The sequence below is a fragment of the Protopterus annectens genome, chromosome 8.part0 (assembly GCF_019279795.1).
Source record: "Protopterus annectens isolate FY-2018-M chromosome 8.part0, PAN1.0, whole genome shotgun sequence".
Lineage (NCBI taxonomy): Eukaryota > Metazoa > Chordata > Ceratodontiformes > Protopteridae > Protopterus > Protopterus annectens.
In genome coordinates this window covers 666,539,456-666,556,562 of record NC_056741.1, presented here as the reverse complement: position 1 = coordinate 666,556,562, position 17,107 = coordinate 666,539,456, and the positions used below count along the sequence as shown (strand labels likewise).

The 17,107-nt window shown below is 34.0% G+C and overlaps 1 protein-coding gene across 2 annotated transcripts in view; it reads right to left on the bottom strand.

Annotated features, from left to right (window-relative positions):
* LOC122808039 (immunoglobulin kappa light chain-like) overlaps positions 1-7,303 on the bottom strand; it is a 134,774-nt gene extending 127,471 nt beyond the window's left edge. For both annotated transcript variants that reach the window (XM_044079026.1, XM_044079027.1), the window contains exons 1-2: positions 7,195-7,303; positions 6,655-6,966 (exon numbers count right to left, since the gene is read on the bottom strand). In XM_044079026.1, coding sequence (XP_043934961.1) covers positions 6,655-6,966; positions 7,195-7,234 — 352 coding nt within the window. In that variant the 5' untranslated portion in view covers positions 7,235-7,303. The remainder of the gene's footprint in view (positions 1-6,654; positions 6,967-7,194) is intronic.
* Positions 7,304-17,107: the final 9,804 nt, after the last annotated feature.

The window sequence follows — 17,107 nt, the reverse complement described above, 5'->3', positions numbered from 1 at the left end:
CCATTCAGTGACTGTTCTGATAATAATATTTATTGGTCCTTGTATTACTTGTTTGTAATGAGTAGTCTCTTCATTCATAATTGTCTCACTATTGGTGAATCAAACAATACATGCTTTTTATACGGTTTGAAGGAAAAGATTTAAATGGTGTACCTTTATGTTTACTGTTATACTAGTTTTCTGATGAAATTCTAACAATCGATAAAGGATGAAAGCTCTAAAGTATTAGTTCAACCTGCATAGTTTTTTTAATTTCTCTGAGTTTATTAACAAAGTTCTTTAGTAATTTGTATTATTCTTTTATCGTCTATCTTTTTTCGGTTTAACGAAAATAGATTTATTTCCGAACTCTGTATATGTATATGTATGTATGTATATATATATATATATATATATATATATATATATATATATACACATATATGTATTTATTTATGAGTCTGCTACATTTTATCTAAGGCACTTAATCTAATCACAAAATATCTAAAAAAAATCATCTAATACAGATTTAATCTACAGCACATATACCAGAATCATATTCTATATAAAACTTCATATACAGCAAATACTTCTCCAAAACTTCGTTTTTGCAGGGAGCAAGCCCCCCCCCTGCCCTTGCACCTCCTACACCCCTTTACTTAAATATACTAACTCCACAGTCATGCGGCAATGGGGAAAAAGTTAACTTCTCACACAGTGAATCACTGCAGGCACACAAACACAAACTTCTACAGAAAGAGGTACAAAATAACATTGGGCATTACCAGGGCACAAATACTAATCAATGTTATTTTGCATTGTAAATCCAATGATACAAAACAACTCCAGCAGTGATTTACTATAGCTTTGCACACTTTTCAGTCAAATGTTATTCATGATTTGTGTTTTCTATGAAATAATTTATAGCTGAAATGTGTCATAGACCAAATATATATATATATATATATATATATATATATATATATATATATATATATATACACACACACACACACACACACACACACACACACACACACACACACACACACACACACACACACACACACACACACACACACACACACACACACATATATATATATCATAGATTCATTCTCTCACATCTGCTTTCTACTGCTCTTGATGCCAAAGAAACTGGAGTGTAACTTATGATCAAGGTAATCAAGGTGTGTGAGGCAGAGAACACAAACAGATTCACTGATACCTCTTAGAAGCAACACAGGACATTTATTATCATTTCCGTAGTATGAACAGCTCTGGGATCAGACCTGAACCTTGATTCACACTCACTCAACAGGGAACACTAGTGTGAGTCTGAACACTGTTCACACTTATGTCATTGGATCCTTGCATATAACCTGCAGTGTGTCTACCAATGTTTCTAGGACTTTGAACTGTCACAGGACTACCCACATCAGCTTTTACTCTAAACTTGTCATATGCTTCTTCCAAGTTTATGAATGTCCAGTTTGACCCCTTCTCATCTTCAGTTTGTCTCCACTATTTGCCTTACTGCATACATTGGTTCAGTTGTGCCTTTTTCTGAGTGGAATCTGAACAGCATATCTCCTATCTTACTATGTACTGTTCTGCATACCCATGTACAGGTCACCCTCTCATGCAGTGTGAAATGAGTTTGATACCTCTGTACTGTCCACAGTTAGGAAGGCACACTTTTTTCTTGTACAGTGACACTAGAATGCTTACTCTCCAGTCAACCAGGATACACCTTTCTCTCCATACTGGTATGAGTATTTTCAGGAGCATTTTTTCCCCTAACTCTCCCAATATCTGATCAAATCTGCTGTGATCTCAACTGAGCCTACATCTTTCCCTGAATTCATTTTCTGTAGTGCTGTTCTTATTTCTTCCAAGCCCTTTACCAACACCATTAAATTATCACACCCAACCACTAACATCATTTTCTAGATTTCTCTTAAATATTTCTACTTACTGTAGCAACATAGTCACATTTCAAGTCAGATAAAATAAAAAAAATATGTTTGAATGTTAAACACCATGCTGTTCAGATGATAAGTTTATAAAGTACTGTATTTTGTAATGCTAGATGCTTTTCCTCCACAGCCAGATGGATAAATAAAAACAGAACACTCTTGTTTTCTTGTTACCAAGCAATGCTGAATGACATTTTAAATTGGAGTATGAACAAGGTATGAGTGCAAACGTTATTTGACATGCAAGTCTGTGCCAAATAAATGGTATTTTATGTGCACTGAAAACTGCAGATTCTTCAATGAGACAAACAAAAATAAAGTTATTTTCCACATTTCAGAAAAATCTGTAGTGAAGAATAATATTTCAAAATAAAGTAGCAGGGAAAGGCAAGGCAAAATTTGTTCAGCATGCAAAGCACTAAAAATGAATGTCATTTTTTATGAATGTATCTGGGATTATTTTTTTATCTGAAAAATGGGCAAAGTACAAAAGAAAATGATTTGTAATATATGGCACTTGTGCAAGTATATTACATTCATACAAATATATATATATATATATATATATATATATATATATATATATATATATATATATAATAATAGGCAAAGTACAAAAGAAAATTATTTGTAATATATGGCACTTGTACAAGTATATTACATTCATATATATATATATATATATATATATATATATATATATATATATATATATATATATATATATATATAAAATAAAATGTAAACAAAATCCTGTTATACCCAAATTAAAAGAAGGCAAGTCAATCCAATAAATAGTCATTCAGTATCCACTATATTTTTGAGGATTATAAGTGCATATCTTGGAAGCGAGGAAATTTAAATGCAATTAAGGTAAAATACATACTAAACCTGTGATTCAGAAAGGCTTACCATGAGTGGACAGCCTTAACAAGGCCATTTTTTCCATTCAAACTAAAGCTTTCTGGTTCATAGACCATCTATCCACTGAGGCTTCCCAATAGTAGGAGAGTTATCATGGAGGATGGTTCTGCTGGCAGAGCTGCATGCTAATGTATCACACTAAGGGAATGGCTAATGCTAATTAGACATATGCTGTCCTCTGGAAAATGAAAGTGACTCCCATTTTACACCATTGAGTGATAAACACAGTCATTCTGCTGTGTAAATTTCCAGTGTGGGAGAAAAAAGTAAAGGCTATCAAAACATGATAGTCACCCTTTCTTTCTAGGGAAGCATTCATGATGCAGATAAGTTTAGTGACAATGTTGGGATGGGAGTTGTCAGTATGTGTATGTGTATGGGCATGTCAGTGCATGTTGCATGGGCATGAATAAAGCTGGATGAATGTATGTGTATGCATGCGTGTGCATAAAAATAAAAATGTATTAAGCACTTTTGTCCCTGTAAACTGGAATTCGTCAGAATAACCACAGTACCAATAAACAGTTATTAAGCGCTTTTGTCCCGGTAAACTGGACTTCATCAGAATAACCACAGTACCAATAAACAGTCATTAAATACATCATACCTTAACCAGATTGGTTAGGCAATTTTGTAAATAAGGATATCTAATAAAACAAGACCCTTAATATCAACTTAAAAACTTGAATAAAAAATTATAAAAACACTCTTTCTCCTAAATAAATAAATGTCATGCCATCATGTTTTTACAAAAAGTAAAAAGCTTTAAGTATTGCACTTAATATCTTCATAGGTTCATAGATAAGTACTAAGCTAACTGTCCTTACAAACCATTTTTTAAGCCTAGCTAATTGTCCCCTGTGAGAATCAAACCCAGTACCTTGGGTCTATAAGGTAAACACCTTAACCATCATGCCAACCTGCCACCCTTATCATTAAGGCCAGGCAATTCAGTTGCAGGTGTATTTAATGACTGTTTAACGGTACTGTGGTTATTCTAATGAAGTCCAGTTTACTGGGATGAAAGAGCTTAATCATTTTTTATTTTTAAGCTGGTTGAGTTGTTGTCTATTCCTCCGATTTCCCTCCATGTTTATTTTTCTTAAGTTTTGCCTTTTTGTGTAGTTATATGTGTGTGTGTGTATATATATATATATATATATATATATATATATTATGTGTGTGTGTGTGTGTGTTGGTGTGCATGCACATGCACATGTTTGTGCTTGTGTGTGTGTCTGTGCTTGTGTTGTGTATTTTTCTCTCTTTATTAATGTGTTAACCTGTGTAGAACACTGATTTCCATAGCACTTTCTAAGTTTCAGCCCAGGAATGCAGAAAGAGTAAGTAATCAGATGCTTATTTACAAGGAGTAAGCAAAAAGCAACTAAGCTGCAGGTTAAACACACAGAGCAGTATATTAAATGTGGGAACTTAGTAGGAATATATTACATGGTATAAAATAGAAAATGTTAAATTTTACAGTGCATATAACATAAGCAATTTATGCAAAAATGGATTGTAATGAAATATATCTGTGTGTGTGTGTGTGTGTGTGTGTGTGTGTGTGTGTGTGTGTGTGTGTGTGTGTGTGTGTGTGTATATATATATATATATATATATATATATATATATATATATATATATACATATATATATAATCAAGAGAGAGGGTCTGTGTGTGAATACATGTGCATGTGATATGCATAAATAGAATATATCTGCATGTGATATGCATGAATGTATGGCCAGTTGAATTAACATGCAGATGCACACACACACACACACACACACACACACACACACACACACACACACACACACACACACACACACACACACACACACACATGACGCATATATAAGTATTTAAATACAGATACATTTAAGAAAAAGGTGAGTCTTGCTGTTGATGGTATGACTTGTTACTGGGTCACAAAATGTAACATCTAGAAAATTAGTTCCTAGTATTGGTGACATTTTTTAGAATATTGAAACTGGGATTGTCACCAGTGTTGTAATTTGGATTTGGTTTTAAGATCACATGGAAAGAATGAAAATACATGCACATCTCTCAGTCAAAGGCTGTGCAATCTCTGAGTTAGTATATAAATAAAGAGAGAGAGATGTGTACATGAGGTGTATTCCCTACATCAAAAGTGTACGGGAAAGGGTGAACTCATGCAAAATCATTTGTTAGATTATATATGCTCTAGTCTGGATGTGCAATTATATGTTACTTCATTTTAAAATATATATAATTCCATCCATTCATCCATACTTAATCCACTTTTTGCCATTTTTTTTTTTTTTTTTTTTTTGCACTTGGGGATGGGGTGTCACATCAACAGTCATTATCACCTTGAGCACATGCTCACACCACTGGGTGGCTAGCTGTTATTTGCATCAAAAGTAAGCAGGATAAGCTTAATCATAGTTCAAGAAAATGGCAATTTTCCAAATCTTAACAATTAAGTGTTATATTTTTAGATGCCCGCCATCTGACTCTTTTTACTGAAATGAGATTTTAAAAGACAAATCAAACCTGCTAACAATGCCTTATTTTTACCTTTCTTGTAAAATAACAACTCAGTTTTATAATTTTGGTTGATTTAGTGACTTTTGTCATATTATGGCAAATTTAACATTTTTCTGTAATATTTAAAGAAAAGTAGGAAAAGTTTTCTCCAAATATATCAAGACATTTACCATTCTTCATGAAGAAAACACGTGACTATGGCTGTGATTTTCTGCAATGCTACTTATACTGAAGAATGTTGTCATCTCTGTTAAAAATATTTATTTCATACCTCTCAAACTGGCCATGATTTTATTTTCATTATTGCCCTGTCAATCATATTTTTTATTTTTATAGTAAAAATCTGAGGATTAGTTTCAGTCAAAGCCAGTCATTAGAGCTTCATAGTTCAGAAAATGCATGTTGATACAAAACCTATTGTTCTATTATATATAAAAAAAGTGCACCACTGTACCTTCCCAAGGAAAGAAGTAATAAATAAAGGTAAAAAGTGGAATGCACAAACAGGCAGTCACAACAAGAACAGAAAAATCAGCAAGTTCCATGGCCTGAGGAATACTTGATTTTTCTGTTTGAAACTGCTTTTCAGAGTGTTGAAAGAACTATTTCAGAGTGGTGAATCTCTAGGTTTGAAGAACTACGCATTTGCCATTTGGATTTTTTCCAGTTGGATTTATTTACCTATTGTTCTATTAACTTTTTAAGTCAATTAGAATAAAATTTAAAAAGTGTTCCTAATTCTGGACCTTTGGCCTCCGCCTCGAATATGTTTGGCTTTGTCCAGAATATTTGAATAAAGTAATCTATGATATTGTATACATTCATTATTTTCAATGTTTGACCATATTTAAAAGCTGGTAATGCTGTGTGACTATTATCCAGCATTATCCCAGAATAATTTTGTAAACATGTAATGTTTGATGCATTATAAAAGCAACTGCTACTATTTAAATACAAGTTATTAAATATTTGCATTATGTTCTGCTTGCGAGTACAAACCACTCTTTCAGCACTATATATATATATATATATATATATATATATATATATATATATATATATGTGTGTGTGTGTGTGTGTGTGTGTGTGTGTGTGTGGTGTGTCTGTGTGTATTCTATCGTCATTAAATATCCTGTGAATTTTGCTTGCAGATTGTGCTATCAATTCATTGTTAAAAATAGGCTTAAAAACTGAAGTAATAGATCAACTACCACGTAAATCTTTGCAAGTTACCTGTGATAATGAGTTTTGTTCCATTTCCAAAGTCACTAAAAACAATGTTGCATCCTGAGCAAAAATATGTCCCAGTGTCATTTATCCTTACTCTGTTGATGGTTAAAGTGCACTTCTTCTCAGTATTTCTATGTGCAAGAGAAACTCTTTCATTTTTGGTCAACAGCTGGATAGCTTTTGTTTGCAGCTGAATATACCAAACAACATTATAACATGTAGCAGCCCCGCTCACAATGGTGCACGTAAGACTGACATTTGTTCCAGTACTAGCTTTCAAAACTGCAGGAGACTGCAACATCTTCGCCTCTGTGTCTGAAAAAGAAGATTTAAAACCGACAATAATAACTCACTGAAGTCATTACTCTGTGTAAAATAACAACTTGTAAATGTTTTCAGCAATGTCCTCATATTTCCTGTTAACATTTAAGCAATGAGCAATACATTTGTTTATTTGTTTTTTCACAGATGCTTTTACATTAATTAATTAACAATAATAAACAATGGTAATATTAAAGAATAGTTAATTTCATAGTGACTTACCAAGAAGGCAGAATATTAAGAAAACTACACAATGTAACATGATCCAAAATGACCCAATTTCAGAGAAAAGACATGGGTCACTTACTTTGCAACCACAAAGGATATCGTGAAAATGAAAAATGTCATCTGTGTGGGTGTTTCAGGTCAGTACAAATAGCAGCCACACAAGTTTACAGAATGAGTTTGTGTGAAAGGCATATACTGATTTGTATCAGTAATCATGATAATTTATGTAGCAATGCAAAAGCTTTGCTCTTTAGCCACTTCACTGGACATGCATTCTATAGCGCGTAGTTTTATTAATCAGTTTACTCATTATTAAATCACTCTCCAGTTTACATTTTGCATAAAAGTGCTTCATCTGCTGCAAAGATATTGACTAAAATGCATTTGTTATATTTCATCATAAGAATACTTAAACAGTACTGTTAAAAATGATATAGATAATTTTAATATCTGAGCTAATGGCACGATTCATTGGATAGAAAATGAGCACAATACTAGCCATTTAATATTTTCCCACAAAATATTTTTTTCAATAGTCACAGTGGCATCCGTTAAATTATCCTCACAACATACTGCCATTTTATTAGAGATATCATAGATGTCATAGAAGTTACAAGACAAATGAGTCCTGACAAAGTGTACACCTTGCTGAACACTCACCCTTTTTTACCGACGGCCAGCACAGTCAATCCTGATGCATACATATGTATATGCATCTAGTCATCCAAGTAACTTTTTAATGTAGACATTGAGTCTCATTGTTTAATGTGATAGGGTAATTTCTTCTGCAGATTAGGGACACATTGAATTAAAAACCTGTCCCACCATCTTGTTTTATATTTTGGTGGAGATTGTTTTCTGGTTTTACTGATGGCAATGCTGTTTGACTTGTATAGGTACAGCAGGTCAAGTACTACTAAATCCAGAGGTTGTCTCTCAGCAGTCTGTAGGAAAATTAATGCAGGGAAAGAGCGAGCAGCTAACATGATATCTCAGGGACTTTAAACCTGAAACATTGTGTTCAGAAACCTCTGAAATCCTTCCAACTGTTTCAGGTATTTGGTAGGATATATCCCAAATGGGTTATTATATTCAGTAACTGGACTGATCAATGCAGAGTACAAATGGTGATTACCTCCTTAGACTTAGTTGTTATTGTTTTTGCTGATTAGTTGGGCCAGACTGAATGACTTATTTACAGCCTTGGTGACATGGTGGTTAAAGGAAAGGGAGTTATCTACTCTGGTGCCTAAGTCCCTGACTATATTATCATTTTGCAGGGGTGTATTGTTTATACTGTGTATAAAGAAGGGGATTTCTTCCAAAGTTAACAGTATGGCACTTCTTTGTGATATGTTCGAGCCTAGTTCAAACTGAGGGCTAGGATGTCTGTGGTTGCCTTAAAAACAACTCCCAGTTGCAATTGACTGCAAACTTGGCTACCAAAAGATCTTGGCTGTTGGTTTTAGATCCTTGAAGCAGATACTGAAGAGGAGAGGTCTTAGCACAGAACCCAGAGGGACACCACTTGTCACTTCATCCTTTCCAATGATGCACCCAAAACTCATACCACTTGTGCTCTTTCAATTGATCTGCTATCCATCTTATCATGAAAGGGTCAATGTTTAAGGAATTCAAGTTTTGTACAAGTCTGAGCTAATAAATGAATTTGGGTCACCTAGGCTAGTGTTTTATTCCTCTATGCTGCAAAACTGGTCTCAGAGCTTAATAATGCTATGTAAATTGCTTTGCATGATTTCACATGATGTGCTATTCATCATGAAATTATTAGGTGCAATGGACAGTATGTCATGTAAAGAATGTATGCCACCTCCTCCAAAATGTTTTACTCAGGTCATGCAACTCAATGCGTATTAAATTAATTTACAGAAATAATTACTGACTTTTACATATAACTCCAGTAACATAACAAGTGAAAGTCACATAGAGGCTTATCATAATTAGACCTCCACTTATGTTGAAATTGTTATAGTTCAACTTACAAGCTCAAAATATTGGTTCTCATGTGACATTAGCAGTTAATAAATAATTCCATTTTAGCCTTCTTTTTAGTCATGGGATGAATTCCCAGATGATATCATTCAAAGTTTGTATTTTGTATACCACACCAACCAATTTTGTTCAAATTCATACCATTTTATCTCTTACCAGCACTGATTATCACCACCATCACAGAGTTTATATCATGTTATTTCACTGTGGCAGACGATTGTATGAATGATTAAGAACAACCATAACAGAGAGCATGTTTAAAGGTGACAGTATATCCTTTTTGAAAAATAATTCAGTTATTATCCACAAGCATATGAGGATTTCACAGTGGAACTGATTTTGTAAAATAATATGACTCAACACATGTAATTATTAGGTGTGGTAGACAGTATGTCATATAAAGTATGTTGTTTTACTCAGGTCATGCAACTCAATACATATTAAATAAATGTTTTGGTTTGGCATATTAAATTATTTTTGGTTTTATTTTCTCTGTATTACCTGTTGTTTTATATTATTTCCTTGTACTACCTATGTTTTATAATGTATGTTATTGTGCTTCCACTGCTTATTAGGTCTCTACTTTATGTTTATACAAACTGTTCTAAACTTTATGTACTATTATATTAACTGCCTTTGTGGAACTTTTCTCCCTGGGCCTCCACTGAAAATGGGTTCTTCTTGGCCCAGAGGACTTTCCCGGTAAACAAATGTAAATAAATAATAATAAATAAAATTTAACATGTGTAAATACAATAAGCATCACAAATGGCCAATTCGCACTGCCATATTTCATACCTCCAGTGTATTTTGAAGGAATAGTAAATGATTCCTCTGCTAGGCCATTTGTGTGCTTTCAATTTCACAAATGCAGTTGGCAAAGTTGTCCTTCATTGTGCAATATATGTGTTATATATGAGTTCTGAATTGGCACCAATTCCCTACCATATTTCTAGGTATCCTTCAGAAGACAAGATGGATAAAGGTGAGAGTGCTATTCCATTTAGAGACCAAAAGTGGTCTGAAGAGGAATCCAGGTCTCTGTAGCTCTCCTCAAAAAGCACTACAGCCATAGGCAGGAAAACTATACTGGATCTCAGTACAAGGCTGAAGCTTGGAATGGCTTGACTGAGGCTATCAAAAGTGCAATTGGCATTCTATGCACTGGTGAACAATGCCGTCACCATTATAGTGATATGAAGAGGCATAAGCAGGACCTCCTGAGCCAGTGGGAGGCAGAATTTAGAACTGTGAGCACTCTTGAGTTGTGCAATTACAGCGATCCATCACCACCCAATGTAACCATGATTGGCCAGGCAATACACGTATTCATTATGCTTCTCATTCTGCTATTTTATATTCTGTATATCTGCTAAGCACATTGTTAGAAACAAGGAAGCACATCAGAAATAACTGGCATGCCTCAGCAAGGTATGGAACTGGGTATGACTGAAAGCAGGATCATAATACATCTGCAATTTAATTAATTTCACCATATTTAAAATGCATCAGTCCATATGAGCTTGAGATAGACACAACTTGCACCAATGTGTAAATTAACTTAGTTTTGTGAATATACAATTCCAAGCAGCAATCGACTTTTATTATAGGCTAATATCTAAGAGTTATTGACTGCAATATTAAATAAAATCAAAGATTCTGTTTTTGTAACCAGGTGTATTTACTTGAAATGAATACACCAGATATGCCATCACTTCCTGCTTCCATATTATTTATAATAGCAGTGAGGTATTTTAGGACACAGTAATGCCTTAACTGCATATCTGTATGTGATGTGGCAAAGGTTATCACAGTTTTGTGTTATATTTGCTTATATCTTGAAATATTAATCTGACTTAGCATTGATGTTATTATATGTTTTCCCTTCCCAATTCTATTTCTCTCTGTCTCTTTTTTTCTGTGTAGAACACATTGCTTCTTGCAATAAAAATGACCATCAGCACAGGGAGCTGGACTGACTACTGGGGACTGGACCATCATACTATTACAGGCAGTACAGAAACCCAGCACGTCTGTGTCCCAACCTGTCAATGCTGCCTCCACAACTCCCACACTACCTGCTCCATCTGCATCAAGTAGCTCTGCCTCCAGGTGCTGGCACAGTGGTGCTGTCTAGCAGTAGTACCAGTGGAGCTGGAAATTTCATCGCCCATCAGGAGATGACAGTGCAGGTGGAGGACATCATGAAAATGAGCCTCTGTGCCCAAATTGGCAAAGCAGAAAAAGTCATGCATCAAATTGCAAATATGATGCCTCATTCAGTCTATGTAATGATCCTAGTCTTGTTTTTAAACCAGCAGATAAGGGAGGGGGGATTGTTGCTTTGGATACAATTTTCTACCATCAGTTAATGTTGAACATGCTGAATAATGATAGTGCATATAAGAAAATAGAGAAATCGGGTATAAAATCAATAATACAGTATGTCTATGATACTCTGTATGATATGCTAATGACCAGATCTATTGACAAATCTCTCTATGATTTCTTGATGATAGATCTTCCTTTGATACCTATAATCAAAGGTCTGCCCAAGTTACACAAGGGTAAACATCCACCCCCACTGCGTCCCATTGTATCAGGTGACCACTGGGTAACACAAAATGTATCCTCATATATACAAACTATATTGGGAATGCTTGTTAAGAAAGTACCTACCATACTACTTGACTCTTTTAGATTGTTGGATGACTTGAAATTGGATATGGTGAAAAATAACATAAAACAAGATACCTTGCTGGTAACTCTTGATATTGAGAGTCTTTTCACCAATATCCCTAATGAGTATGGCATAAACGCAATAAGAACATATATGACAGAATTAAAAATGGATAATGTTGAGATCATGAATATATGTTGTATGTTGGACCTTGTTCTGAACAATAATATTTTTCTCTATGACAATATGGTATATGCACAAACATGGGGGGTGGCCATGGGCACCCCCTGTGCTAATGCATATGCCAATCTTGTTGTTTTTGAGTGGGAAAAGGAGTACATTTTTAATGATCCCAGGTTTGATAATGTCGTTCTATACAGACGTTTCATAGACGACATTCTAATACTGTGGAATGGGGATGAAGCTACTTTAAACTCATTTATTAACTACATGAATAATACTACCTCTTTCTTTAAATTTACTCATGAATTTTCTAAGTCTAATATCAACTTTCTAGATATCACCATTAAGAAAGACATTAAATGTGAATTAGCAACTACGCTCTATAGAAAATCCTGCTGGAGGAATGGGATTCTCCAATATGACAGCTTACATCCGCGTCATATTTTTCAGAATATAGTAAAGAACCAGATGAGCAGGATACTGAGAATATGTAGTGATAAATCAGATGCTCTTAAATTAATCAACATTCAGAAGAAATATTTTATAGATAGAGGTTATCCATTGAAGTTGATAGATGATGTGATGGGGTCTATATTTGATAATGTTATACCCCAGACCAAATCATCTAAACCCTATAGAATAAAGAACATGGTTCATAAAATACAATATGACATAAAATATACTAGTGATGTACAGCATTTAACCAATATAGTGAGAGGAAATTGGAAGATCTTGTTATCAGATATAACAGTTTCAGAAATACTTAGTGAAAAACCAGCCTTTAGATACACGAATTGCATGAATTTAAAAAGGTTGTTATGTAAAGAAAAACTAGATGTTATACCTATTGATGTCAGGTCTCAATTTAAAACAGGCACTTTTCCATGTGGAAAATGCTCACTTTGTGGATATATTATTAAGAAGTGTGGCTCCAATGTTCTAGGTATGGAAGTAAACACAAAATTTACGTTTTATGCAACTTGTAACACCAGAAATGTCATTTATCTAGCTACTTGTAATCTTTGCGACAGTTATTATGTGGGATTGACTTCGCGAAGACTTAGGGATCGGATATATAACCACGTTTATGACATAAGAAGAAACAGCACTACCAATGCATTGGCTATGCATTGTAATATTCATCCTAAACATAGCTTTGTGTTCCAGGTTTTGCAAATAGTAGATCCCAATAGAAGGGAAGGTGACCATATGAACACCTTGGAAACCTTTGAACTTAGATGGATTCTAAGATTGAAAGCTCACATACCACCTGGTCTAAATACGGTGGTCAATATCCGACCAGCCTTGCTAGGTCCCACTTGATTTATTACCTTGTTGCTTTATATCTCCATATGAGTAAATAATGTATTGTATTGTAAGCAATTTAGAAATAAGATTTCTCTATATAGACTTTCTGGTTTGTACTAGGTTGCCTATTATGGACAAGTTCTCTTGTGTGTTTCATACTTCTTGTTTATTGACTATAATCTATGTCCCATAAACATCTATTGCTGATATTAGTAGATATTTCTGCAATAATGATATGCTTTGTCCATATTATGCTTATTATTTTGGTATGCCTGTTAGTATACTCAGGCATCCTATTTCAATACGGAACCACCTAGGAGTTAACTATTGCGTGATTTTGGCTTTCAGCATGATGTTGACATTAACAGAATGCTAATGTATATCTTTATATATTTTTGTGCAACTTGAAATGTTTGTGCACTTTTTATGTAACTATCTCGGTTTTTTATTAACTCAGTCGTTCCGACTGAAATGTAGTTCTTCAGTCTTCTTAAATTGCTTGATACCTTGTTTGATAATAATTATTTATCATAGATGTATATATTTGACATTAATGATATCAACAATATATTTTTTATATATAGCACTATATTTCATAATATTTTTAATTTTTATATTTAAATTGATATTTATTTGATTTGATTACTTACTTTTTTAACAAAACAAAATATATATTTTCATTTTTATAGTAGATGTTTGTTTTGATTCATTAAATACATGTGAGTGAATTTTGGATTATTATTATTGTAATATTATAGATTTTCTTTAATGATAGGATATATATATGAGATGAAACAGAACTTACAGGTTCTTATGTGTTTTGGTTTAGTTGTTTAATATTTGTCGTTTTTATTTTATTTTATTTTATGTAGTTTGATGCAGAATATTCAATGAAATCATGATCATTATGTTATATTCTATATAATAATGTCTTCATGATACTTAGCATTATCATAATGCATTTGTCAACACAAAAACAAGAAAACGCTTATTTTATTTTGTTTTTCGTTGACTTGAAAGCGCGATCATAAACAATGAAATGCTCTGAATTAGCTGCTTTCCATATATGGGCAAGACTTCCTTAAGAATGATCTGTAAGCACATTGACATCAATTATGGATATGGCTTGCATTCTTTGACGATAATTTGATTATGACTATTATATTTTACTCTATGTCTTAAAGTTGTGACAACACTTGGCATTATGACCATGCATTTATCAGCACAAATAGTAAGAAATATTTATTCTACCTTCGTTCCATTGACATGAAAATGTGACTTAAAGTAGTGCTATACTCTGAATGAGTTTTTTCCAAATATGGGCATGGCTTCCTCAAGAATGATTAGTGAAATACATTAATACTAATTATGGATGTTGTGCGTAGTTTTTGATGATAGCTTGCCTATGAGATCTTAATTTATGAAAAGTCACTAGGAACATAAATGTATTAAATGATATGCCCAAGTTTTTGGCTGAAATTTAGTTCTGTTAATGTGAATTTTGATGCATCGTTCTTAATAATGTGCTGATTTATTTTTAATTTGATTGAATAATTGAAATTAATGCTTTATTATAAAATGTAGTCAAAACCTTTGTGCAATTTGTAACCTGAAGAAGCGCAATTTTATTGCGTGAAAGCGCTCGTTCCTGTTTTATCAATAAATGATTTTTGATTCACTTCGTGGTGGTTTCAAGCAATTTCTCAGCTTTGGTGCTGTCTAGCAGTAGTACCAGTGGAGCTGGAAATTTCATCGCCCATCAGGAGATGACAGTGCAGGTGGAGGACATCATGAAAATGAGCCTCTGTGCCCAAATTGGCAAAGCAGAAAAAGTCATGCATCAAATTGCAAATATGATGCCTCATTCAGCACTGACACAGGAATCAGTCACAGGAGATATTGATGATAGTTCTAATGGTGAGGATGTAGATGTGCCTCCAATGTTCCCCATCTAACCCCAGTCATGGTGTCAACCAAACTATTCTGTCCATCACCATCCCTGTCTGTCTTGTATGTCCTGTATGTCTGCAGCTGCTACCTTCCCAAAACTATATATCTTAACCTATTATTCTTAACAACCTTCCCCAGCAGTCCGCTCTCTCAAAAAAAAAAAAAAAAGTGGGCACCTATCCTCAAAAAAAAAAATGCACTCCATGCATAGTTCTCCACTTCACCTCTGAGTCTGCTTGACATGATGTATTTGGTCTAATGCTCCATACAGAAGTATTCAATTGTTGTCATCCAGCCCTGATGTGGCGACTATACATATTCATGAAATTCTTGATACAGGTATACAGTTGTCTAGTGTAGAAGTGGATAGCTGTGGTGCTGTCCCACCACAATCCTGCACATTCCTTTACTCTTCTCTCTCTGTCCTATCCTCTGCTTGCTCTTATTCTCACAACTGTCATATCAAACCATATTCACACTTTTAATCTGGTCACAAAATAGAATCACACACAATTCATGTGTCCAGATAAAGCTCATAGAAAAGCACTTCAATATTTTTCCTTAATATTTCTGTGACATCTCACACCAGTGCTGAGTGACGGTAAATTCCATTTTATTTTTATGGCTAAAACTGAAGATTTTAATGTCATACCCATTAGTACAATTATCATTAAGCAAATATGCTTAGCCCTACTGTGCTGTAGAAATGCAGATTCATAGCATTATTTTTGAGACTGTTACTCTTACATACTTATTAGTCTGCTAGATGTAATGTATACCTTATTGGAAGTTTCAGTTGTCATTACTGTGATGAACCCTGAAGCCTACATTCTCCCTTGTTTCACTTGTTTGTCACATTCCTTTCAAATGTGTGATTTCACTTTTGTGAATTATGAGTTTCTATATGTTGTGCTCATACAATAACCAAATATATAGGCTGCTTTTTGCATGGCATCAAGGGTTCAAACCCAGGGGCTTGCCAAACATTATTTAATGTTTTCTATATTAATATTATGAGTATAACTGTTGGCTACATATATTATTAATATTCTGTTATCCTGCTTATGCCTTAATTGTGTTTCTACTTTCCTACCTCTGCTTTCCCAATATCAAAAATACTTTATTGTACATTGCATGATGAAATTTATATGAAGGCAAACCTTATATTAAAAAAAACACAACTTGGCCAGATCTGTCCCATAATAGGTTCATAGGATCATAGAATGTTACTAGGCTAATGGCCCTAGGGCCTTTACAATCCTAGCCATGTAATAACTTGTGTACCCATATTGGCCACAGTTTGATGGTCATTGTTAGCAGAGCGATTCTGTTATCAGCACCAACTGCCCCTGTCCATGAGGAATATAGGTGCCACCTCCAGGGTGAATTTATGATCACGCATCCAGTTGTCAAGGTTGCGCTTGAATAGGGTCATTGAGGAGCTGTGCTTCACATGGAATGGGAACTTATCCCAGAGGAATGGCAATTATGGGGAGATATATCTCTCTCCACCATGTTCTGTTAGCCATGAGAAAAGAAGGAAGCATAAGAACCCAGTATGTAAAGACCAAGTAAAACAAAAGCTTGCCACCAGGAAGTCACAGAGGTATAAAAATAAAATTAAATAATTCTAACACTTCATGTAACACACCAGTCTAAACTTTATTAACACTTAACTGTTATCAGCAGTTTTTCATCCTGTACATAAGGACTTCATCAGCTATCTAAAGCTGTTACCATCCTTCTTAAGTACCATATTTACTTTCAAATCAA